General features: G+C 41.6%; 2 protein-coding genes across 3 annotated transcripts; both read left to right on the top strand.

Moving 5' to 3' along the window:
* The first annotated feature begins 264 nt into the window (after positions 1-264).
* On the top strand, positions 265-6147 carry LOC121844018 (zinc finger protein 568-like). The gene is made up of 2 exons (XM_042313889.1): positions 265-1048; positions 4502-6147. Exons 1-2 carry the CDS (start codon positions 508-510, stop codon positions 5446-5448), a joined length of 1488 nt encoding a protein of 495 aa, XP_042169823.1. The 5' UTR covers positions 265-507; the 3' UTR covers positions 5449-6147.
* A 7168-nt stretch (positions 6148-13315) lies between these two features.
* LOC112240986 (zinc finger protein 431-like) lies at positions 13316-26887 on the top strand. 2 transcript variants are annotated; one of them, XM_042313891.1, is made up of 2 exons: positions 13316-13836; positions 26341-26887. In XM_042313891.1, the coding sequence occupies exons 1-2, from the start codon at positions 13569-13571 to the stop codon at positions 26442-26444; spliced, it is 372 nt and encodes a 123-aa protein (XP_042169825.1). In that variant the 5' UTR covers positions 13316-13568; the 3' UTR covers positions 26445-26887. The 2 variants fall into 2 exon arrangements, with proteins under 2 accessions (XP_042169825.1, XP_042169824.1); XM_042313890.1 differs by lacking the exon at positions 26341-26887 and adding an exon at positions 15737-17781.
* Positions 26888-27131: the final 244 nt, after the last annotated feature.

The following is a 27131-nucleotide window of genomic DNA, read 5'->3' as shown; positions in this document are numbered from 1 at the left end:
CTCACTAAGAAGTTTTGACTTAAATCTACTTGAAAATCTATGGCAAGACCTGGAAATGGTTCATTAGCAATGATTAACAACCAATTTGACAGAGCTTGAAGAATGTAAAAAAAAAATGGACAACGAGCTCTTAGAGATTTTCCCAGAAAGACTCACAGCCATAATCGCTGCCAAATTGCTTAATTAAACTCCAGGCAGCAGATGGCGACGTGAATCTTTCAGGTGATGTGTCTTGCGTGACGTATAATCTAGTGGACAAGACGCTCAAGAACCACAACACAGCTACTGTTTAAAACACCTCGGTAGCTTGCTAGCCAACATGCAACCGAAACATTGAAGCTCTTTAGACCACTTTTGTGAATATTAATCTCGTTGTTTTAAAAACAGTTCTGTTGAGGTATCTACTGGTTAACTTTAACGTAATGTACTTGTTACATTTGCACACTTGTTCTGAGCCTAGCACTCGGCTAGTCGCTAATGCTAACTAGCTAGCTAACATCCACAACCATGAGCTCTTTAAGCTACTCGCCCCCAGCTAAAGAAGAGGCGATATGTTGGACGGAGAAAGAATCTCTCGGCCTGAACGTTGTCATAAAAGAAGAAGAGGAAGATATCTCATTGAAAGTAGAGGAAGAAGCTTTCAGAATTAAAAAGGAGGAAGAGGAGTCTATCAGCATCGCATTGAAAGAGGAAGATGTTGTAGTGAAAGAAGAGAAAGAACCATTTGGAGTGGAAGAGGAGGCTCTTATATTAAAAGAGGAGTATGATGTTACAGTGAAGGAAGAGAAAGAACCCATTAGAGTGAAGGTGGAAGAAGAGGAGGGGATAGAGGCTGTCACAGTGGAAGAGGAGGAGGTAGAAGCTTCGATAATGAAAAAGGAGGAAGAGGCTATCACATTAAAAGAAGAGGATATTGTAATGAAATTAGAGAAAGAACCTTTTAGAGTGAAAGAGGAGGCTATCTCAGTAAAAGAGGAGGAAGACATTTTGGGAGTGAAAGAAGAGGAGGAAGGAGAGGAAGAGGAGACTGAAGATCGGATTAGCACCAGTGAGTATTGTCTTAAAAACAGGGACACAAACTTTGCACTTGTGAAGTAATATGTTGTTTTAAATAGGTGTTCTACTGAAGTGCTATACTTCAATAGGTTATTCAGTACTGTAGACATTGTTCAAGGGCAATCTGCCATTGGTACATGCATTTTTTGACTTTTTAATTAATAATATATAGGCCTAGCTATTGCTTATTGGAGAATATAACTGATAAATGCTCAATGAACTTACTTCAACTAACTCTTACAGCCTTGTTATAAAATTGCTTAAATATTTTTATTTTTACACACAATACCCAATGATGACAAAGCAAAAACTGTTTTATATTTATTTTTAGTAAATGTATTTTTTTAAAACAGGAAATATCACATTTACATAAGTATTCAGACCTTTTACTCCGTACTTTGTTGAAGCACCTTTTGGCAGCGATTACAGCCTCGAGTCTTCTTGGGTATGACGCTACAAGCTTGGCACACCTGTATTTGGGGAGTTTCTCCCATTCTTCTCTGCAGATCCTCTCAAGCTCTGTCAGGTTAGATGGGGGAGCGTTGCTGCACAGTTATTTTCAGGTCTTTTCAGAGATGTTAGATCGGGCTCAAGTCTGGGCTCTGGCTCGGCCACTCAAGGACATTCAGAGACTTGTCCTGAAGTACAGTAGCACAAAAGCTATACAAAATGGAAATCAAAATAAATAAACATTGTTTAATACGATCAATACTAACTTTGCATAATGTGGTAATATATAGTGTATATAATGTATATAATGTGGTAATATATAGTGTATATAATGTATATAATGTTGTAATATATAGTGTATATAATGTATATAATGTTGTAATATATAGTGTATATAATGTATATAATGTGGTAATATATAGTGTATATAATGTATATAATGTGGTAATATATAGTGTATATAATGTATATAATGTGGTAATATATAGCGTATATAATGTATATAATGTTGTAATATATAGTGTATATAATGTATATAATGTTGTAATATATAGTGTATATAATGTATATAATGTTGTAATATATAGTGTATATAATGTATATAATGTTATAATATATAGTGTATATAATGTATATAATGTTATAATATATAGTGTATATAATGTATATAATGTATAATATATAGTGTATATAATGTTATAATGTAATATATAGTGTATATAATGTATATAATGTTGTATATATATAGTATATATAATGTATATAATGTTGTAATATATAGCGTATATAATGTATATAATGTTGTAATATATAGTGTATATAATGTATATAATAGTAATGTAATAATATATAGTGTATATAATGTATATAATGTTGTAATATATAGTGTATATAATGTATATAATGTTGTAATATATAGCGTATATAATGTATATAATGTTGTAATATATAGTGTATATAATGTATATAATGTGGTAATATATAGTGTATATAATGTTATATAGTGTATATATATAGTAATATATAGCGTATATAATGTATATAATGTTGTAATATATAGTGTATATAATGTATATAATGTTATAATATATAGTGTATATAATGTATATAATGTTGTAATATATAGTGTTTATAATGTATATAATGTGGTAATATATATAATGTTGTAATATATAGCGTATATAATGTATATTGTAATATATAGTATATATAATGTATATAATGTTGTAATATATAGTGTATATAATGTATATAATGTTGTAATATATAGTATATAATGTGTATATAATGTATATATATATATAATGTATATATATATGTTAATATATAGTGTATATAATGTATATAATGTGGTAATATATAATGTATGTATATTTATACCCCAGACCAATGGTTTCCAAATATTTGAAGTACATTTAGCTATTTGGTATTTTTTTATACCATAAATCATTGCCGTTCCAATTAAGCCTAGTATGCTCCTATTAATGGTACAGGTGCACAAAAAGCATTCTCTATACAGAATGTAAATGACAATAAATAAATCATTGTCGTTCCAATTAAGCCCAGGTTGCTCCTATTAAGCCCAGTATGCTCCTATTAAGCCCAGTATGCTCCTATTAAGCCCAGTATGCTCCTATTAAGCCCAGGTTGCTCCTATTAAGCCCAGTATGCTCCTATTAAGCCCAGTATGCTCCTATTAAGGTTGCCCAGTAAGCCCAGGTGCTCCTATTAAGCCCAGTATGTTCCTATTAAGCCCAGGTTGCTCCTATTAAGCCCAGGTTGCTCCTATTAAGCCCAGTATGATTAAGCCCAGGTTGCTCCTATTAAGCCCAGTATGCTCCTATTAAGCCCAGGTTGCTCCTATTAAGCCCAGGTTGCTCCTATTAAGCCCAGGTTGCTCCTATTAAGCCCAGGTTGCTCCGATTAAGCCCAGTATGCTCCTATTAAGCCCAGGTTGCCCAGGTTGCTCCTATTAAGCCCAGTATGCTCCTATTAAGCCCAGGTTGCTCCTATTAAGCCCAGGTATGTTCCTATTAAGCCCAGGTTGCTCCTATTAAGCCCAGGTTGCTCCTATTAAGCCCAGGTTGCTCCTATTAAGCCCAGGTTGCTCCTATTAAGCCCAGGTTGCTCCTATTAAGCCCAGGTTGCTCCTATTAAGCCCAGGTTGCTCCTATTAAGCCCAGTTTGCTCCTAGTAAGCCCAGTATGTTCCTATTAAGCCATGAAACACATGGAGATTGTGTGTTGATATAAACCTGAGCATGAATGTCTTTACTTCAGATTTAAGTACTCAAACTACAGTTATGCATATTATTCATAGTGATCTTTACCAAGATTAAATCATTAAGAACAACTAGAAACCTCTGTACTCTCTGCAGCACGTTAGAAGTAGACAGGTAGTTGTTGATGCAGAGAGAGAGAAGAAGAAGAAGATCAGGGTTGAAGGATATCAAGGATAGAAGATCTGGGCAAACAAATGAAGGACAAGAAGATGACTACTGTCCGACTACTCATGCAGTTCGGGCCGGGGCGTTGTCATATTGTTGTCCTTCCTTCATCCAGGTGATTCTGTTTTTTTGGGGAGTTTCACCACCTGTACCTTTCTAATACAAGAGCAGATTAGAAAGATTAGGGAGATTAGAAACGGTCTTTAGGCTTTAGAAAGACAAGTTGAACTAATTAACAACAATAGGAGTACAGCAAATGTTAACCAGCTTTCAGATAATTCATTAAAAGTTGTTTGTGTTATGGTCTTTGTGCATGGCAGCTGTAGGATCAATATCCACCTTTATAATATGGGATGAAGCCTGAGCTGGAATGTAAAGCTAACTGAAGCTGGCTAGCTTTAGAAAACCCTGACTAAATCTCTCTATTGTCGTAGTATACCCATCAGAACCCCAAAGATAAGCTTGTAATTGTAAAAAAAAACACTGTATAGTCAAAAAAAAATCCATGTTTTTAGTATTAAACTAAATACTTTTTTTTGTCTTTGGCAGGAGCGAGACCAGACTCCCACTCGGACAGAGGAAAGAGTACTTCAGGGCAACCAGACCCAAAGATGGCCAAACCAGCGAGACCACACCACTGCTCCCATTGTGGAAAGAGTTTTATTAATTTAAGGAGTCTAAAAGTTCATCAAAGAGTACATACAGGAGAAAAGCCTTACCACTGCTCACAGTGCGGAAAGAGTTTTACTCAGTTAGGGAATCTGAAAATGCATGAGCGAATACACACAGGAGAGAAGCCTTTCCACTGCTCCCTGTGTGGAAAGAGTTTTACCCAGTTAGCTGCCCTGAAAATACATGAGAGGACGCACACAGGAGCGAAGCATTTTCACTGCACCCTGTGTGGAAAGAGTTTTACCCGGATAGGGTCCCTGAAAACGCATGAGCGAATACACACAGGAGAGAAGCCTTTCCACTGCTCCCTGTGTGGAAAGCATTTTACCCAGTTAGGGGCCCTGAAAACACATGAGAGAACACACACTGGAGAGAAGAATTTTCACTGCTCCTTGTGTAGAAAGAGTTTTACCCAGTTAGGGGCCCTGAGAAAACACGAGAGGACGCATACAAGAGAGAATCATTTCCACTGCTCCCTGTGCGGAAAGACTTTTACCCAGTTAGGGTCCATGAAAACGCATGAGATGACACACACTGGAGAGAAGCCATATCGCTGCTCCCAGTGTCAAAATACCTTTTCCGTATTAAGGGACCTGAAATCACATGAAAGAACCCACTTAGTAGAGAGGCAGAGGCCGTTCCAATGCTCTCAGTGTGGAAAGAGATTCATCCAGTCATCACATCTGAAAGATCACATGACAACACACACAGGAGAAAAACCGTTCCAATGCTCTCAGTGTGGAAAGGGTTTTACCAGGTTAAGCACACTAAAAACACACAAGAGTACACACAGGAGATCAGCATTTCCAATGCTCCCAGTGTGAAAAGAAACGGTTAGAAAATGCATCCATTAACAACAATTGATGGATTTATTAGGGGGAAAAGATGCACCGAGTACGAGTACAACCCAGGGGGTAACGCGTTAAAGTGAAAATCACTTGTTTCCAACGTGGTCCTCGATGGAATAAACTCAATACAGACAAGACACAAGATAAATATATCTTCCTCCCAGTGTGGAAAGGTATTTATACATAGTTAGGGAACCTGAAAGACCACGACGGAACACACACCGGGAAGATACCGTACCACTGCTCCCAGTGTGGAAAGAGATTTTTCACATCTCATAACACACAGTGCTCCCACACTGAGAATGTGTGTTCCTGGGTTGGATCGGTCATGAACATCTGGGAAAAGTCATGAATTTTTTGTTGTTGTGTTTTCAAAAAGTCAATGGTACTTACTTTAACTTCTGTTAGCCATTTATTTAGGCATAGTTTGTAAATATTTTATTGATCACATACAAATCACCATATCAACCAGGATCAGAATGCTTTAATGCTGTGTGACCGCATCACCTGCACGTACTCTGTGGAGTGGGCCTCAAGGGGAGAGAGACAGTAGCACTGTGGAGTGGGCCTCAAGTGCTGTTAGCATTTATTCATGCTAGTTAACTGTTTAGCTGTTAGCATTTATTCATGCTAGTTAACTGTTTAGCTGTTAGCATTTATTCATGCTAGTTAACTGTTTAGTTTAGCTTTATTCATGCTAGCATTTTATTCATGCTAGTTAACTGTTTAGCTGTTAGCATTTATTCATGCTAGTTGTTTAGCTGTTAGCATTTATTCATGCTAGTTAACTGTTAGCATTTATTCATGCTAGTTAACTGTTTAGCTGTTAGCATTTATTCATGCTAGTTAACTGTTTAGCTGTTAGCATTTATTCATGCTAGTTAACTGTTTAGCTGTTAGCATTTATTCATGCTAGTTGTTTAGCTGTTAGCATTTATTCATGCTAGTTAACTGTTAGCATTTATTCATGCTAGTTAACTGTTTAGCTGTTAGCATTTAATCATGTTTTCGTCATGTCCCAAAAACTTTCCACCGTCACATGCAGGTTAAGGTCATGCAAAGTTTATTCACTTTTTTTGGACAATTCATTTAAACTGTTTTTTAAATTTATTTTTAATTTTTTTGCAAACAAGTGATTCACTTCGCCATTTGTATTAGTTAGGATTCTGGTGAATCAAAATAATCAATTGTGAATCACGAGGACAAAACCTGCCGTAATTATCTATTATCTAATTCTTCAATCTCCAATAAATGTTATTCATCTTATATATTTATTAATGTCTGTGTTTCTTCCTCCAATATGATAATGAGGTGGTGTCAAGCCAATGTCTGTCTGTGTCTGTGGTAACTAACACACCAATATGATAATGAGGTGGTGTCAAGCCAATGTCTGTCTGTCTGTGGTAACTAACACACCAATATGATAATGAGGTGGTGTCAAGCCAATGTCTGTCTGTCTGTGGTAACTAACACACCATTGGTTGATCAATGTCACAGCGCTTTGCTCAATAGTAGAATTTGCGGTTTGCCTTCAAAATAAAAGTCCCGCATTTGAAACGGAAGCAAACAGATTCACATAGTGCAATCACTCCATATTTGGACCAGATTATGTTTGGAATGTTGTATAAATACAACAAAAGACAATAATTTGTTAATTTACTCCCCCAAAAAAAAAAATGTAATCAGTTGACATCGCACTGTGGATGTATTAGACTTCATAGAACATTGTTCAGCCTTGGATCTGAGAGGTCCATGATAGAACATTGTTCAGCCTTGCCTATGGATCTGAGAGGCCCATGAAATGTTCACAACTGAGTTAATTTCCCACAGTCAAAGTCCTGCAATAAGAGCTACGACGCTAATAGTTGTGTGAACTAGAGCTCGACCGATTATGATTTTTCAACGCCGATACCGATTATTGGAGGACCAAAAAAGCCGATGCCGATTAATTGGCCGATTACATTTTTGAAAAAAAGTGTTTTATTTGTAATAATGACAATTTCAGTCATGTAACAGAATGGACAGTACCTTGGGGGGAATGAATGCAAACCAAACAACAGTCCAAACACCTTCTATCAATGGAAATAGATTTTTCATCTCCTATTTATTTCTTTGTGTGGACCTGTAGAGTCACTCCTCCTCCACCATCCATCTCTACCTTTTCAGTCTCATTAAAAGGCAGAGGAGCTCCCTCCAATGCCCTGTGCCAGGTACAGGGAAAACACTTTGGCTCGGCAGTAGGTATTTTCCTGTCACTCCAGGAAAGCCGGTATGTGTGTGAGGGCTGTTGGGGCCTTGTTTCAGGGGCTGGTGGCAGAACGTGTACAGATGGCTGTTGGGGCCTTGTTTCAGCGGCTGGTGGCAGAACCTGTACAGATGGCTGTTGGGGCCTTGTTTCAGCGGCTGGTGGCAGAACCTGTACAGATGGCTGTTGGGGCCTTGTTTCAGCGGCTGGTGGCAGAACCTGTACAGATGGCTGTTGGGGCCTTGTTTCAGCGGCTGATGGCAGAACGTGTACAGATGGCTGTTGGGGCCTTGTTTCAGCGGCTGATGGCAGAGCATGTACAGATGGCTGGAGGGATGCTGCTCTGAGGATTTTTTTGTTGGGGCTTTCCTCTGTTTGCTTCTTCTTCACTGCCTCCCTCTGCCTCCAGATGGCTTCAAGGCCTCCCTCTGCTTCAAGGCCTCCCTCTACTTCCCACTGCCTCCCAGATGGCTCTGCTTCAAGGCCTCCCTCTGCCTCCCTCTGCTGCAAGGCCTCCCTCTACCTCCCACTGCCTCCCTTTGCCTCCCACTGCCTCCCTCTGCTTCAAGGCCTCCCTCTGCCTCCCTCTGCTGCAAGGCCTCCCTCTACCTCCCACTGCCTCCCTTTGCCTCCCACTGCCTCCCTCTGCTTCAAGGCCTCCCTTTGCCTCCCTCTGCCTCCCTCTGCTTCAAGGCCTCCCTCTGCCTCCCTCTGCTGCAAGGCCTCCCTCTGCCTCCCACTGCCTCCCTCTGCCTCCCTCTGCCTCCCACTGCTTCCCAGGCCTCCCACTGCCTCCCTCTGCCTCTCCCTGCCTCCCTCTGCCTCCCTCTGCTTCAAGGACTCCTCACTCTGCCTCCCTCTGCTTCAAGGCCTCCCTCTGCCTCCCTCTGCTTCAAGGCCTCCCACTGCCTCCCTCTGCCTCCCTCTGCCTCTCTCTGCTTCAAGGCCTCCCTCTGCCTCCCACTGCCTCCATCTGCCTCCCACTGCCTCCCTGCCTCTGCCTCCATCTGCCTCCCCTCTGCCTCCCTCTGCCTCCCACTGCCTCCCTCTGCCTCCCACTGCCTCCCTCTGCCTCCCACTGCCTCCATGCCTCCCACTGCCTCCCACTGCCTCCCACTGCCTCCCTCTGCCTCCCTCTGCTTCAAGGCCTCCCACTGCCTCCCTGCTGCCTCCCAGGCCTCCCTCTGCCTCCCTCTGCCTCCCTCTGCCTCTCTCTGCTTCAAGGCCTCCCACTGCCTCCTCCCTGCTTCAAGGCCTCCCACTGCCTCCCTCTGCCTCCCTCTGCCTCACTCTGCCTCCCTCTGCCTCACTCTGCCTCCATCTGCCTCCATCTGCCTCCCTCTGCCTCCCACTGCCTCCCTCTGCCTCCCTGCTTCAAGGCCTCCCACTGCCTCCCTCTGCCTCCCTCTGCCTCTCTCTGCTTCAAGGCCTCCCACTGCCTCCCTCTGCTTCAAGGCCTCCCACTGCCTCCCTCTGACTCCCTCTGCTTCAAGGCCTCCCACTCTGCCTCCCTCTGCCTCCCTCTGCCTCTCTCTGCTTCAAGGCCTCCCTCTGCCTCTCTCTGTTTCAAGGCCTCCCACTGCCTCCCTCTGCCTCTCTCTGCTTCAAGGCCTCCCACTGCCTCCCTCTGCCTCCCACTGCCTCCCTCTGCTTCCCTCCCTCTGCCTCCCACTGCCTCCCTCTGCCTCCTCTGCTTCAAGGCCTCCCTTTGCCTCCCTCTGCCTCCCGCTGTCTCTCTCTGCTTCAAGGCCTCCCACTGCCTCCCTCTGCCTCCCACTGCCTCCCTCTGCCTCCCTCTGCCTCCCACTGCTTCAAGGCCTCCAGCTCCCATTGATAGAAGGCAGCGGCAGTAAAATCCTCAAATGGTATTTTTGAATTAGTGATGCTGTGGCAGGGGGGGGGGGGCGTGACTGGGACACTGATCGTTTCACTCTCTGCAGTAACATAATACCACAGCTGTGTGTCTCTAGGAGCTTCTCTGGGCTGGTGTTAAGAGCAGAGCAGATCCACCCACTTCAGGATCTCTTCCTCCCTGTGGTGTTTGACCAATAGGACATCACTGTCAGCTCTAATGGGCTCTGTCCATTGGCTGTGGTCCAAGATGAAGACGGAACCTCATCTCTTGATGGGCACAGTGGAGAAGCTTGTCAAGGGCAGTGGTGTGCTCAGCAAATCTGAAATATTATTTTCATGACAAAGTCTTACCTATACACCAGGGAACTTCAACTAGATTCAGCTGCTGGACGTTTTTTCTTCTGGAATGGATGGTCTTGTGGCCGGAACATAATTACAAATAATTTGTAGACTGCAAAATGACCCACCAAACCCAAACAGATATAATGTTTGACTAAAACATAATCTGTAGACTGCAAAATGTCCCAAAGCCCAAACAGATATAATGTTTGACTAAAACATAATAATTTAAAATCTTGCTTCCATTTGATATACGATCACGTGTCTCTCTATCAACCACTGGAATACTTGGGAACAGATGTCTTCCATTAAAATCACTAGGAGCTGATTTCCTGGAGTTTTTACAGAATGAAAAAATATTATATTTTTTTGCTCTGAAAACTTGGAGGGTCAAATAAAACCAGGCCTGCTGGAACCTAAAGCAGGTGTGTGTGTGTGTAAGACAGAATGACTTAGTGCCTGCACACATAAATATGTGTGTGATATCATTTTAATTATCTGTATCAGTATGTGTGTGATATCATTTTAATTATCTGTATCAGTATGTGTGTGATATCATTTTAATTACCTGTATCAGTATGTGTGTGATATCATTTTAATTACCTGTATCAGGCAGGAACTCTTTGGATGGATTATCTTCAAATTAAATCAAATTTGATTGGTCAGAACACATATTAAGCAGCTGTTATTGTGGGTGTAGCGAAATGCTTGTGTTCCTCGATCCACCAGTGCAGTAGTATCTAACAGTTCACAACAATACACTCACATTTTTAAGTAAAATAATGGATTTATATAAATATATAAATATTAGGACAAGCAATGTCAGAGTGTCATTGAGTAGAATACAGTATATACATATGAAATTAGTAAAACAGTGTGTAAACATTGTTAAAGTGGCCAGTGATTCCATGTCTATGTACACAGGGCAGCAGCCTCTAATGTGCAGGGATGAGTAACTGGGTGGTAGCCGGGTAGTGACAGAGACTAGGTTCAGGGCAGGGTATTGGGTGGAGGCCGGTGAGTGATGGCTATTTAACAGTCTGATGGCCTTGAGATACTGTTTTTTTTCTCAGCTTTGATGCACCTGTACTGACTTTGCTTTCTGGATGATAACGGGGTGAACAGGCCGTGGTTCAGGTGGTTGATGGTCTTTTTGGCCTTCCTGTGACATCGGGTGCTGTAGGTGTCCTGCAGGGCAGGCAGTGTGCCCCGGTGACGCTTTGGGCAGACCGCACCGCCCTCTGGAGTTGCGGACGGTGCTGTTGCCGTACAGGCGGTGATACCAGTGATTCTCAATGGTGCATCTGTAAAAGTTTGTGACGGTATTGGGGGCCAAGCCACGTTGTCTGTGTGGGTGGACCATTTCAGATTGTCAGAGATGTGTACGCTGAGGAACTTGAAGCTTTTCCGCCTTCTCCATTGTAGTCCCGTCGATGTGGATGGGGGCGTGCTCCCTCAGCTGTCTCCTGTCCCGTCATGTGGATGGGGGCGTGTTCTGTCTCCTGTCCTGTCGATGTGGATGGGGGCGTGCTCCCTCTGCTGTCTCCTATCCCGTCGATGTGGATGGGGTGCTCCCTCTGCTGTCTCCTGTCCCGTCGATGTGGATGGGGCGTGCTCCCTCTGCTGTCTCCTGTCCCGTCGATGTGGATGGAGGCGTGACTCTGCTGTCTCCTGTCCCGTCGATGTGGATGGGGGCGTGCTCCCTCTGCTGTCTCCTGTCCCGTCGATGTGGATGGAGGCGTGCTCACTCTGCTGTCTCCTGTCCTGTCGATGTGGATGGGGCGTGCTCCCTCTGCTGTCTCCTATCCCGTCGATGTGGATGACGTGCTCCCTCTGCTGTCTCCTGTCCCGTCGATGTGGATGGAGGCGTGCTCCCTCAGCTGTCTCATGTCCTGTCGATGTGGATGGGGGCGTGCTCCCTCTGCTGTCTCCTGTCCCGTCGATGTGGATGGGGGCGTGCTCCCTCTGCTGTCTCCTGTCCCGTCGATGTGGATGGAGGCGTGCTGACTCTGCTGTCTCCTGTCCTGTCGATGTGGATGGGGGCGTGCTCCCTCTGCTGTCTCCTATCCCGGCTGTGGATGGGGGCGTGACCCTCTGGTTCCTGTCCCGTCATGTGGATGGAGGCGTGCTCCCTCAGCTGTCTCATGTCCTGACATGTGGATGGGGGCGTGCTCCCTCTGCTGTCTCCTGTCCCGGGTGGGATGGAGCGTGCTCACTCTGCTGTCTCCTATCCCGTCGATGTGGATGGGGGCGTGCTCACTCTGCTGTCTCCTGTCCCGTCGATGTGATGGAGGCTAGGCTCACTCTGCTGTCTCCTATCCCGTCGATGTGGATGGAGCGTGCTCCCTCTGCTGTCTCCTGTCCCGTCGATGTGGATGGAGGCGTGCTCCCTCAGCTGTCTCATGTCCTGTCGATGTGGATGGGGGCGTGCTTCTGCTGTCTCCTATCCCGTCGATGTGGATGCACCTGTACTCTGCTGTCTGCTATCCCGTCGATGTGGATGGGGGCGTGCTCAGCTGTCTCCTGTCCCGTTCATGTGGATGGATGATCTCAGCTGTCTCATGTCCTGTCGATGTGGATGGGGGCTGCTCCCTCAGCTGTCTCATGTCCTGTCGAGGGATGGAGGCGTGCTCCCTCAGCTGTCTCATGTCCTGTCGATGTGGATGGGGGCGTGCTCCCTCAGCTGTCTCCTGTCCCTCTGTGGATGGGGGTTGTGCTCCCTCTGCTGTCTCCTGTCCTGTCGATGTGGATGGGGGCGTGCTCCCTCTGCTGTCTCCTGTCCCGTCGATGTGGATGGGGGCGTGCTCCCTCTGCTGTCTCCTGTCCCGTCGATGTGGATGGAGGCGTGCTCCCTCTGCTGTCTCCTGTCCTGTCGATGTGGATGGAGGCGTGCTCCCTCTGCTGTCTCCTGTCCCGTCGATGTGGATGGGGGCGTGCTCCCTCAGCTGTCTCCTGTCCTGTCGATGTGGATGGACCGTGCTCCCTCTGCTGTCTCCTGTCCTGTCGATGTGGATGGGGGCGTGCTCCCTCTGCTGTCTCCTGTCCCGTCGATGTGGATGGGGGGTGCTCCCTCAGCGGTCTCCTGAAGTCCACAATCAGCTCCTTCGTTTTGTTATCAAAGGAGAAATGCTCAGCTTTTTGTGTATATGGAACATTTCTGATATCATTTATTTCAGCTCATGAAACATGGAACCAACACTTTATACTTTGTGTTTATATTTTTGTTCAGTTTATATGTATTTTATATTCAGCTTCTATATATGTGTGTAGGAAAGTATTACTTGTAAGAAGTAAGAGAAAACATATCAGTTCATTTTATATTTTAGCCAGTATAAACAATGTGGTGAATATTTTCCTTATTAACTGCGGTACCCACTCCAGTCAACAGATGGCGATGGGAGTCTTTCGGCTGATGCTCGTTGCGTGACGTATAATCTAGTGGACGGGACACTTCTTCAACAAGGACAACAGGCTACTGATTCAACCACATCGGTTGTTCGCTAGCAAACATAAAACCGGTAATATTTAGACAATTTCTGTGTATATTAACCTCGGTGTTTTAAAAACACCGTCTGCGAATTTACTAGTTACTTTTATATTTACGTTGTCAGCTAGCTAGCTGTTTAGTTAACACTAGGCTAGTCTAACGTTCCCGACCATGAGTTCACTATCCTACACCCCACCTGCTAAAGAAGAGGAGGTCTGCTGGACAGAGAAAGAAGCTCCCGTGAAAGAGGAGAAGGAAGAGGAGGCTGTCACGGTTAAAAAGGAAGTAGAGGGTGAGGCTGTTTCAGTGAAAGAGGAGGTGGATGTTACTGTGGAAGAAGAGGAGGATGCAGTTGAAAAAGTGAAAGAGGAGGAGGATGAGATTACTGTCACAGTTATAGAGGAGGAAGAAGAGAAGAATGGAGATCTGATTAACACCAGTGAGTACTATCTTAACAGGGGCGCAAATCAATGTGTGGTTATAAAGGGTCATTCCACTGAAGTTCGCTACTTCAATACGTTCTCTACTGTGGGAATTATTAAAGCTACAATGTAAGATGTGTACACCATTAAACAGTGGGCCACTAACAAAACGGAAACAATGGATCGAATGCATCCAATGACATTAGTCATCAATATATTAATAGGCTGGCATGCAAATCAATGTAAACATGGTTATAATTAGAGCTCTGTCATTCCATGACATTATCTATTGTTATAGAGCTCTGCTCTGCCTAAAGACAAGACATTATCTATTATTATAGAGCTCTGTTCAGCCTCAACATGACATTATCTATTATTATAGAGCTCTGTTCAGCCTATAAACATGACATTATCTATTATTATAGAGCTCTGCTCAGCCTGAAGACATGATGACATCTATTATTATAGAGCTCTGCTCAGCCTATAAACATGACATTATATATTATTATAGAGCTCTTCTCAGCCTATAAACATGACATTATATATTATTATAGAGCTCTGCTCAGCCTAGAGACATGACATTATCTATTATTATAGAGCTCTGCTCAGCCTAAAGACATGACATTATCTATTATTATAGAGCTCTGCTCAGCCTGTAACCATGACATTATCTATTATTATAGAGCTATGCTCAGCCTATAAACATGACATTATCTTCATCCTCCCTCCACAGCCAGAAACCATGTTTCCCTCCCCACCAACCCAGTACCCCCCTCAGTCCCCACCCGCCCTCATCCTCCCTCCACAGCCCCCACCCCCTCCACAGCCCCCTCAGCCCTCATCCTCCCTCCACAGCCCCCTCATCCCTCCCTCCACAGCCCCCTCAGTCCCCACCCGCCCTCATCCTCCCTCCACAGCCCCCTCGGTCCCCACCCGCCCTCATCCTCCCTCCTCAGCCCCACCCGCCCTCATCCTCCCTCCTCCCCCCACCCGCCCTCCACAGCCAGAAACCATGTTTCCCTCCCCATCAACCCATTACCCCCTCGGTCCCCACCCGCCCTCATCCTCCCTCCACAGCCCCCTCAGTCCCCACCCGCCCTCATCCTTCCTCCACAGCCAGAAACCATGTTTCCCTCCCCACCAACCCATTACCCCCCTCGGTCCCCACCCGCCCTCATCCTCCCTCCACAGCCCCCTCAGTCCCCACCCACCCTCATCCTTCCTCCACAGCCAGAAACCATGTTTCCCTCCCCACCTAGCCCCCCAGCTTATCAGCACCCTTACACCCCACCCAAAAAATTACCAGAGACCCCACCCCCGTAACACTCCTTCCCCAGGGGCCTGAAAGCAAAGAAAGTACCAAAGTCTAAATATTGATACCAACATTTTTAAATAGACCTCAGTAGGAATACCGTCCGATCCAGCTGATTTGCCTTTATTCATGTTATCCAATGCCCTCGAGTACCAATGCCATTTTGAGTTCATTGCGAGACTTAGTAGGTATCCACTTTAGAAGTGGATCACTGCAAGAGATTAATTTATCGGTCTTAATTGCAAGTGGAGGGCAGAGGTAATTTCCTCACGCACAGTCTCTTGGATAGTCGTGGCCAACTCTTTCTGTTGTCTGGTGTTGAGAGCAGCCATGTTCCTTCCCACAGACAGATTACGCGGAGCTACAGTGAACCTCTCACACCTTAACATTGGGCTATGTGTTGACAATTATTTGAAAAGAAGTCCGTTCATTTCAAATATAGCCACGCATTCCAGAACCCAACCAGGATGTTCTAGAATGTTCTTCAAACTGAACTCCGGATTTTGAGAGACCGAGTCTGGATTAAACCCTAGGTATCATTCAGGTTTGTTTTAGGTCTTCAGTTTAGTATTTAACTAAATGCTCTATTTATTTGTCTTTGGCAGGAGAGAGACAAGACTCTCACTCTGACAGCGAAAAGTGTCTTTCAGAAGAACCAGAGACATCCAAACCAGCAAGACGACGCCACTCTTCCCAGTGTGGAAAGAGTTTTACCAAGTTAGGGAACCTTAAAAACCATGAGATTACACACACAGGAGAAAAGCCCTACCAATGTTCCCAGTGTGGAAAGAGTTTTACAAGGTTTTGGAACCTAAAAGAACATGTGAGGACACACACAGGGGAAAAACCTCATCACTGCTCCCAGTGTGGAAAGAGTTTTATCCGGTTAAGCCACCTGAAAGAACACAAGAGAACGCACACAGGGGAGAAGTCTTATTACTGCTCCCAATGTGGAAAAGGTTTTATCCAGTTAAGGAAATTGAAAATGCATGAAATGACGCATACAGGGGAGAAGCCCTACCACTGCTCCCAGTGTGAAAATAGATATGTTTCATCAGGAGCCCTGAAGTCACATAAGAGAACACACACAGGGGAGAAGCCATACCTCTGTTCCCAGTGTGGCAAGAGTTTTAGCTGGCCAGGGCAACTGAAAGAGCACGAGAGGACACACACAGGAGTGAAGCCTTACTATTGCTGCCTGTGTGGAAAGAGTTTTACCCATTTAGGGAACTTAAAAAGGCATAAAAGATCACATGCTGTAGAGAAGCCGTATCAATGCTCCCAGTGTGAAAACGTGTTTTTATCACCATGGGAACTGAAAAAACATGAGAGAACACACTCTGTAGAGAGGCCTTTCAAATGCTCTCAGTGTGGAAAGAGATTTATCCAGCGTTGTCATTTGAAAGCTCATGAAAAAATACACACAGGCGAAAAACCATTGTGCTCTCATTGTGGGAAGAGTTTTACCCAGTTAGGGAGCCTAAAAGAGCACGAGAGGACACACACGGGAGAGAAGCCATACCACTGTTCCCGGTGTGGAAAGAGTTTTACCCGGTTATGGTGCCTGAAAGCACATGAGAGAATGAAGAAGCTGTGTTCTGACTTAAGTTTTTGACTGAGAAGTAGCGTTTTTGTTCATGTCACGTAAAATCAACTTGGTTCGATGATAGAATCCTTAGTTGCTGCCTACTTTTCTAAAACTTCTAAATTAATGATACTCATTGATTCTTGATGAACATAACTTATAAAATGCCTCATGAGCTTAGTTCAACTGTCATACTCAGATTCCAAAATACACGCTTTGATTTGCACCAATGTTTTGTAAACAATGTAAATGTAAACAAACATTGTATGAGCCTCAAAACATATTATAGTTTAAACTATAATTTTGGGTCAAACTAAAGATTCTAGCTTTAAAGGTCCAATGCAGCCTGTTTTTAAAAACATCTCGATATCAAATCATTTCTGGGTAATAATTAGGTACCTTACTGTAATATTTAGGTACCTTACTGTAATATTTAGGGACCTTACTGTAATATTTAGGTCCCTTACTGTAATATTTAGGTCCCTTACTGTAATATTTAGGTCCCTTACTGTAATATTTAGGTCCCTTACTGTAATATTTAGGTCCCTTACTGTAATGTTTTTCAATTTCAAATGGTCAAAACCAAAATAACTTCTCAGCAAAGAGCAATTTCTCAATTGCAAGAATTGTGATGGTACTGAGTGGGGAGGGAACAACTGAACTAGCTCTTATTGACAGAGAGGTTTTTCATATTGATTTGATAACTAATTTCCTGCCTGATGAGGATATCAAGAACGCCAACGTGTCATCCTTCCAAAACAGGCTGAAATTTCAGCTCTTACACTGAAAGGACATGATCATCATTTCCACAGTATTATTCCAACCTCAGTATGGACATATTTATAAACACGCGTTTATGCACTGGGCCTTTTAAAACGCCTATTCAACAATACATGTGTTAAGTCTTTTTTATCTAAAGACATTAATTGAAAAAATGAAGTATGTCAGTTTTAATAGCGAGCGCAACAGTTTCAATTTGTGCGCTCTCTGTGATTAAATGGTCCTTTTCAAACTCTGGCTCTTCAATGGGTTTGTCTGTGTGACAGTTTCAATTTGTACTCTCTCTGTGATTCAATGGTCCTTTACAAACTCTGGCTCTGGGTTTTCTATGTGTGTGTCTGTGTGACTGAGTGGACCTCCTTCTTCAAGCACTACAAATCATCTATTGTTTACATTTGAGTTGCATATGTATCGTACAGAGTGTGGCTTTAAGGGAATATTTGGTCACATGTAAAAAAAAAAACACAAAAAAACAATCCCTATTCTAACTGTATTTATCCATAATGTACATAATAATATTGAGAGGGGTGTACTGCAAGGCAGGATCAATAAGGGCTAGACATCTTATCTTTTATAAAGAACCAGAAATAACTATGACATTTCTTGGCTCATTAGGAAATCTAAACTTGGTTATTGAGTCAATCAGACCATTTAAAAAAAAAAAGCTTCTAAAAACATCAAATAACAACCTAAGCACAAGGTGAGACTAACTCACTGATCCTGCTTTGTTGGATACGTCTTCCTGTCCAATTCTCTCTGCATCCTGTGCCCCTGGGCGGTCTGCGGCTCTCTTCAAAACTGTCTTTGTTGGATACGTCTTCCTGTCCAATTCTCTCTGCATCCTGTGCCCCTGGGCGGTCTGCGGCTCTCTTCAAAACTGTCTTTGTTGGATACGTCTTCCTGTCCAATTCTCTCTGCATCCTGTGCCCCTGGGCGGTCTGCGGCTCTCTTCAAAACTGTCTTTGTTGGATACGTCTTCCTGTCCAATTCTCTCTGCATCCTGTGCCCCTGGGCGGTCTGCGGCTCTCTTCAAAACTGTCTTTGTTGGATACGTCTTCCTGTCCAATTCTCTCTGCATCCTGTGCCCCTGGGCGGTCTGCGGCTCTCTTCAAAACTCAAATCCTACAGAAGAAAACAAAAGTGCACACGGCTGTTACTAGGATTGTATTGTAATATTCACTACATGGTATTTTATGTATAACCAGTAATGATTGTCATGCAGAAGAGTTGAGTATAACACTTATACAATCCATACACAACATCTTCATAGCCATAGGGCGGGGCCATCCCAGTAATGTCATTAGGTAACTAGTATAGAACCATCCCAGTAATGTCATTAGGTAACTAGTATAGAACCATCCCAGTAATGTCATTAGGTAACTAGTATAGAACCATCCCAGTACTGTTACTAGGATTGTATTGTAATATTCACTACATGGTCTTTTATGTATAACCAGTAATGATTGTCATGCAGAAGAGTTGAGTATAACACTTATACAATCCATACACAACATCTTCATAGCCATAGAACCAAGGGGCCATCCCAGTAATGTCATTAGGTAACTAGTATCGAACCATCCCAGTACTGTCATTAGGTAACTAGTATAGAACCATCCCAGTAATGTCATTAGGTAACCAGTATAGAACCATCCCAGTACTGTCATTAGGTAACTAGTATAGAACCATCCCAGTAATGTCATTAGGTAACTAGTATAGAACCATCCCAGTACTGTCATTAGGTAACTAGTATAGAACCCTCCCAGTAATGTTATGAGGTAACTAGTATTAGAACTAGTATAGAACCATCCCAGAAATGTTATGATGTAACTAGTATCAGAACTAGTAAAGAACCATCCCAGTATTGTTATTAGGTAACTAGTATAAGAACTAGTATAGAACCCTCCCAATAATGTCATTAGGTAACTAGTATAGAACCATCCCAGTAATGTCATTAGGTAACTAGTATAGAACCATCCCAGTAATGTCATGAGGTAACTAGTATAGAACCATCCCAGTAATGTCATGAGGTAACTAGTATAGAACCATGCCAGTAATGTTATTAGGTAACTAGTATTAGAACTAGTATAGAACCATCCCAGTAATGTCATTAGGAACCTGTATAGAACCTCCTAGTAATGTTATTAGGTAACTAGTGTAGAACCATCCCAGTAATGTCATTAGGTAACTAGTATAGAACCATCCCAGTAATGTCATGAGGTAACTAGTATAGAACCATGCCAGTAATGTTATTAGGTAACTAGTATAGAACCATCCCAGTACTGTTATTAGGTAACTAGTATAGAACCATCCCAGTAATGTTATTAGGTAACTAGTATAGAACCATCCCAGTACTGTTATTAGGTAACTAGTATAGAACCATCCCAGTAATGTCATTAGGTAACTAGTATAGAACCATCCCAGTAATGTTATTAGGTAACTAGTATAGAACCATCCCAGTAATGTTATTAGGTAACTAGTATAGAACCATCCCAGTAATGTCATTAGGTAACGAGTATAGAACCATCCCAGTAATGTCATTAGGTAACTAGTATAGAACCATCCCAGTAATGTCATGAGGTAACTAGTATAGAACCATGCCAGTAATGTTATTAGGTAACTAGTATTAGAACTAGTATAGAACCATCCCAGTAGTGGTATTAGGTAACTAGTATAGAACCATCCCAGTAATGTCATGAGGTAACTAGTATAGAACCATCCCAGTATTGTTATGAGGTAACTAGTATTAGAACTAGTTTAGAACCATCCCAGTAATGTTATTAGGTAACTAGTATAGAACCCTCCCAGTAATGTCATTAGGTAACTAGTATAGAATCATCCCAGTAATGTTGTTAGGTAACTAGTATTAGAACTAGTATAGAACCATCCCAGTAATGTTATTAGGTAACGAGTATAGAATCATCCCAGTAATGTCATTAGGTAACTAGTATAGAACCATCCCAGTAATGTCATTAGGTAACTAGTATAGAACCATCCCAGTAATGTCATGAGGTAACTAGTATAGAACCATGCCAGTAATGTTATTAGGTAACTAGTATTAGAACTAGTATAGAACCATCCCAGTAGTGGTATTAGGTAACTAGTATAGAACCATCCCAGTAATGTCATGAGGTAACTAGTATAGAACCATCCCAGTATTGTTATGAGGTAACTAGTATTAGAACTAGTTTAGAACCATCCCAGTAATGTTATTAGGTAACTAGTATAGAACCCTCCCAGTAATGTCATTAGGTAACTAGTATAGAACCATCCCAGTAATGTTGTTAGGTAACTAGTATTAGAACTAGTATAGAACCATCCCAGTAATGTCATTAGGTAACTAGTATAGAACCATCCCAGTAATGTCATTAGGTAACTACTAGTATAGAACCATCCCAGTAATGTCATTAGGTAACTAGTATAGAACCATAGTAATGTTATTAGGTAACTAGTATTAGAACTAGTAACTAGAACCATCCCAGTAATGTCATTAGGAACCTGTATAGAACCTCCTAGTAATGTTATTAGGTAACTAGTATAGAACCATCCCAGTAATGTCATTAGGTAACTAGTATAGAACCATCCCAGTAATGTCATTAGGTAACTAGTATAGAACCATGCCAGTAATGTTATTAGGTAACTAGTATAGAACCATCCCAGTACTGTTATTAGGTAACTAGTATAGAACCATCCCAGTAATGTTATTAGGTAACTAGTATAGAACCATCCCAGTAATGTCATTAGGTAACTAGTATAGAACCATCCCAGTAATGTCATTAGGTAACTAGTATAGAACCATCCCAGTACTGTTATTAGGTAACTAGTATAGAACCATCCCAGTACTGTTATTAGGTAACTAGTATAGAACCATCCCAGTAATGTCATTAGGTAACTAGTATAGAACCATCCCAGTAATGTCATTAGGTAACTAGTATAGAACCATCCCAGTAATGTTATCAGGTAACTAGTATTAGAACTAGTATAGAACCATCCCAGTAGTGGTATTAGGTAACTAGTATAGAACCATCCCAGTAATGTCATGAGGTAACTAGTATAGAACCATCCCAGTAATGTTATTAGGTAACTAGTATTAGAACTAGTTTAGAACCATCCCAGTAATGTCATTAGGTAACTAGTATAGAATCATCCCAGTAATGTTGTTAGGTAACTAGTATTAGAACTAGTATAGAACCATCCCAGTAATGTTATTAGGTAACGAGTATAGAACCATCCCAGTACTGTCATTAGGTAACTAGTATAGAACCATCCCAGTAATGTCATTAGGTAACTAGTATAGAACCATCCCAGTACTGTCATTAGGTAACTAGTACAGAACCATCCCAGTAATGTCATTAGGTAACTAGTATAGAACCATCCCAGTAATGTTATCAGGTAACGAGTATAGAACCATCCCAGTAATGTCATTAGGTAACTAGTATAGAACCCTCCCAGTAATGTTATGAGGTAACTAGTATTAGAACTAGTATAGAACCATCCCAGAAATGTTATGATGTAACTAGTATCAGAACTAGTAAAGAACCATCCCAGTATTGTTATTAGGTAACTAGTATTAGAACTAGTATAGAACCATCCCAGTACTGTCATTAGGTAACTAGTATAGAACCATCCCAGTAATGTATTAGAACCCATCCCAGTACAGTTAGTAATGTTATTAGGTAACTAGTATAGAACCATCCCAGTAATGTCTAGTATAGAACCATCCCAGTAACTAGTATAGAACCATCCCAGTACTGTTATTAGGTAACTAGTACAGAACCATCCCAGTAATGTCATTAGGTAACTAGTATAGAACCATCCCAGTAATGTTATTAGGTAACTAGTATAGAACCCTCCCAGTAATGTTATCAGGTAACTAGTATTAGAACTAGTATAGAACCATCCCAGAAATGTTATTATGTAACTAGTATCAGAACTAGTATAGAACCATCCCAGTATTGTTATTAGGTAACTATTATTAGAACTAGTATAGAACCCTCCCAATAATGTCATTAGGTAACTAGTATAGAATCATCCCAGTACTGTCATTAGGTAACTAGTATAGAACCATCCCAGTAATGTCATTAGGTAACTAGTATAGAACCATCCCAGTAATGTCATTAGGTAACTAGTATAGAACCATCCCAGTAATGTCATTAGGTAACTAGTATAGAACCATCCCAGTAATGTCATTAGGTAACTAGTATAGAACCATCCCAGTAATGTCATTAGGTAACTAGTATAGAACCATCCCAGTACTGTTACTAGGATTGTATTGTAATATTCACTACATGGTCTTTTATGTATAACCAGTAATGTCATTAGGTAACTAGTATAGAACCATCCCAGTAATGTCATTAGGTAACTAGTATAGAACCATCCCAGTAATGTCATTAGGTAACTAGTATAGAACCATCCCAGTAATGTCATTAGGTAACTAGTATAGAACCATCCCAGTAATGTCATTAGGTAACTAGTATAGAACCATCCCAGTAATGTCATTAGGTAACTAGTATAGAACCATCCCAGTAATGTCATTAGGTAACTAGTATAGAACCATCCCAGTAATGTCATTAGGTAACTAGTATTAGTAATGTCATTAAACTAGTATAGAACCATCCCAGTAATGTTATTAGGTAACTAGTATAGAACCATCCCAGTAATGTCATTAGGTAACTAGTATAGAACCATCCCAGTAATGTCATTAGGTAACTAGTATAGAACCATCCCAGTAATGGTATTAGGTAACTAGTATAGAACCATCCCAGTAATGTCATTAGGTAACTAGTATAGAACTATCCCAGTAATGTCATTAGGTAACTAGTATAGAACCATCCCAGTAATGTCATTAGGTAACTAGTATAGAACCATCCCAGTAATGGTATTAGGTAACTAGTATAGAACCTCCTAGTAATGTCATTAGGTAACTAGTATAGAACCATCCAGTAACTAGTTGGATTGTAATATTCACTAATGTTATGGTCTTTTAGTAAACCAGTAATGTTGTCATGAACCATTAGGTAACCTATAGAACCATCCCAGTAATGTCCAACATCTTCAGTAGAACCATCCCAGAACATCCCAGTAATGTTATTAGGTAACTAGTATAGAACCATCCCAGTAATGTTATTAGGTAACTAGTATAGAACCATCCCAGTAATGTTATTAGGTAACTAGTATAGTACCATCCCAGTAATGTCATTAGGTAACTAGTATAGAACCATCCAGGTAATGTCATTAGGTAACTAGTATAGAACTATCCCAGTAATGTTATTAGGTAACTAGTATAGAACCTCCTAGTAATGTCATTAGGTAACTAGTATAGAACCATCCCAGTAATGTCATTAGGTAACTAGTATAGAACCATCCCAGTAATGTCATTAGGTAACTAGTATAGAACCATCCCAGTAATGTCATTAGGTAACTAGTATAGAACCATCCCAGTAATGTTATTAGGTAACTAGTATAGAACCATCCCGGTAATGTCATTAGGTAACTAGTATAGAACCATCCCAGTATAGAACCATCCCAGTCATTAGGTAACTAGTATAGAACCATCCCAGTAATGTTATTAGGTAACTAGTATAGAACCATCCCAGTAATGTCATTAGGTAACTAGTATAGAACCATCCCAGTAATGTCATTAGGTAACTAGTATAGAACCATCCCAGTAATGTCATTAGGTAACTAGTATAGAACCATCCCAGTACTGTTATTAGGTAACTAGTATAGAACCATCCCAGTAATGTCATTAGGTAACTAGTATAGAACCATCCCAGTAATGTCATTAGGTAACTAGTATAGAACCATCCCAGTACTGTTATTAGGTAACTAGTATAGAACCATCCCAGTACTGTTATTAGGTAACTAGTATAGAACCATCCCAGTAATGTCATTAGATAGCTTTTATAGCTAGGAGTCAGAAGAGCAAAGGATTGAAAAGCCAAGGTTATTTTCTATGAATGCAGAGCTATGATAGTCAAAACGTATTATTTCACACTGCATGATAGCTAATGTACTAAAGCTATCGTCATATTGCTATCTTGTACCAGGCAAGGAAATTCACTAGTAGCTATTGTGAATAGTGTCGTGTAGTGAACTAGCTAGCTACCTCGACGTTGTTAACATTAACTACCCTTCTGGCCGACAACGTGAATATTGTCTTGTTACAATATAACTATGAGAATTACAATGCATTTTGTTACGTTAGAGCTTGATATTCTAAAATGGATTAAATAGTTTTTCCCCCCCTTCATCAATCTACACACAATACCCCATAATGACATCACAATACCCCATAATGACAAAGACAAAGCAAAAACAGATGTTTAGAAAATGTTGCAAAGAAAATGTTGCAAATGTATTAAAAAAAATGTACTATTACATTTACATAAGTATTCAGACCCTTTACTCAGTACATTGTTTAAGCACCTTTGTGGGCGATTACAGCCTTCTTGGGTATGACGCTACAAGCTTGGCACACCTGTATTTGGGGAGGTTCTCCCATTCTTCTCTGCGGATCCTCTCAAGCTCTGTGTCAGGTATGTTGTATGGGCAGCGTCACTGCACAGCTATTTTCAGGTCTCTGCAGAGATGTTCGATCGAGTTCGCCCCGTCTGAGGTCCTGACCACTATGGAGCAGGTTTTCGTCAAGGATGTCTCTGTACTTTGCGCCGTTCATCATTCCCTCGATCCTGACTAGTCTCTCAGTTCCTGCCGCTGAACAACATCTGCATTGCATGATGGTGCCACCACCATGCTTCACCGTAGGGATGGTGCCACCACCATGCTTCACCGTAGTGATGGTGGACCACCATGCTTCACCGTAGTGATGGTGCCAACACCATGCTTCACCGTAGTGATGGTGCCACCACCATGCTTCACCGTAGTGATGGTGCCACCACCATGCTTCACCGTAGTGATGGTGCCACCACCATGCTTCACCGTAGGGATGGTGCCACCACCATGCTTCACCGTAGGGATGGTGCCACCACCATGCTTCACCGTAGGGATGGTGCCACCACCATTCTTCACTGTAGGGATGGTTCCTCAACACAATCCCATGGCTCCAGTCTCAGAGCTCTATTGACAATTCCTTCGACCTCATGGCTTGGTTTTTGCTCTGACATGCACTGTCAACTGTGGGACCTTATATAGACAGATGTGTGCCTTCCCAAATCATGTCCAATCAATTTAATTTACCACAGGTGGACTCCAAGTTGTAGAAACGTTTCAAGGACGATCAATGGAAACAGGATGCACCTGATCTCAATTTCGAGTCTCATAACAATGGGTCTGAATAGTTATGTAAATAGTGTTTTTTTTTAATACATTTGCAAAGAAAAATAGAAAAATCAGTTTTTTGCTTTCATTACCACAAAGTTATTTGAGTACTCGAACATTTTACATTGTATTTTAACATTGACTGGCTGGCTAAAGCTCGCAATATGCTATGGTAGCTACTAGCTAGCTGGCTAACGCTAGCTGGGCTCGGTGGTATTATCCTTCCTGAACCTTGTTCTCCAGGTGAGACACACGTTTTGTTAGTGAATTGAAACCTCCTGTCCTATTTTATTAAATGGAAGATGTTATGGTGAGACACACAGAGCATGTTAGCGTTAGCTACTTGAGTCAACACACTATGAGTAACGTTTACCCCTTTTCAATGTAACTAAACGCTAGCAAACGTATTAATGTTACCAAACACTGTTATTGCTAGCTGGATAACACAAACACTAGCTAGGTAACTAGCTATATGCCTAAACTATAGAAATCACGATGATGATAACTAGGGGGTAATGTATAGTGTCTATGCCAAAATTGTTCATACATTCTTCTTCTCTACCACAGATTCCCATAAAGTCTCAGATTCCAGGATGGGGAAAAGGCTTACGAGAAAGAAACAGATGGAGATGGAATTAGACAGAGATGTCGATTTCTATTATTACTTGTAATGTTAAAAAGGGAAGAATAATATCACATTTTTCTAAATGAGCTATCTAGACTACTCACTGTACTATAGGCTACAGATTTGAGTCACCACTAAAATAGTTATTAATGTTATTGAGTAGGCCAACATCTTTGTTTTTATCTAACAATAAAACAACTTATTATTTTGTAAGAAATGTAAAGGCTTTTTTACAATAAATTTGACTGAAGTAGAAGCTCATCTTTTCTTCTCATATTTATTGTCTGAAGTTGTCTTGATGTCCTTTGTATGTTTGATGATATGTTTGTACATACACAGAGCAGAAAACAACATTTCCCCATTGGGGTGAAAAAAGTAATTATCTTATCTTGTGATGAGGAAAGTATTGGCTGTAAGGGGTTAGAGAAAATGTATTTTCTCATTTTGATATTATTATTTGCCAGAATAAATGTCGTGAATAACTGCTTTACCAACTCCAGTCAGCAGATGGCGATGTGAGTCTTTCAGTTGATTTTTTTGTTGTTGTACATAATCTAGTGGACGGGACGGGACTCTTCCTAAAAACAAAATGGCAACTAAGTCAGCCACCTCGGTAGCTTACTAGCCAACAATAAACTGATGCATTGAAATTCCTTTGATAATGTGTATATTAATCTGTGTTTTTAACACAATTTAAACGTAATATGCTTGTTAAATGTACAACATTGTTAAG

The sequence above is a fragment of the Oncorhynchus tshawytscha genome, unplaced genomic scaffold, assembly GCF_018296145.1.
Source record: "Oncorhynchus tshawytscha isolate Ot180627B unplaced genomic scaffold, Otsh_v2.0 Un_contig_2142_pilon_pilon, whole genome shotgun sequence".
Classification (NCBI taxonomy): Eukaryota; Metazoa; Chordata; class Actinopteri; order Salmoniformes; family Salmonidae; genus Oncorhynchus; species Oncorhynchus tshawytscha.
The sequence above is the reverse complement of the archived record's forward strand: the minus strand, read 5'-3'. Positions and strand labels throughout refer to the sequence as shown.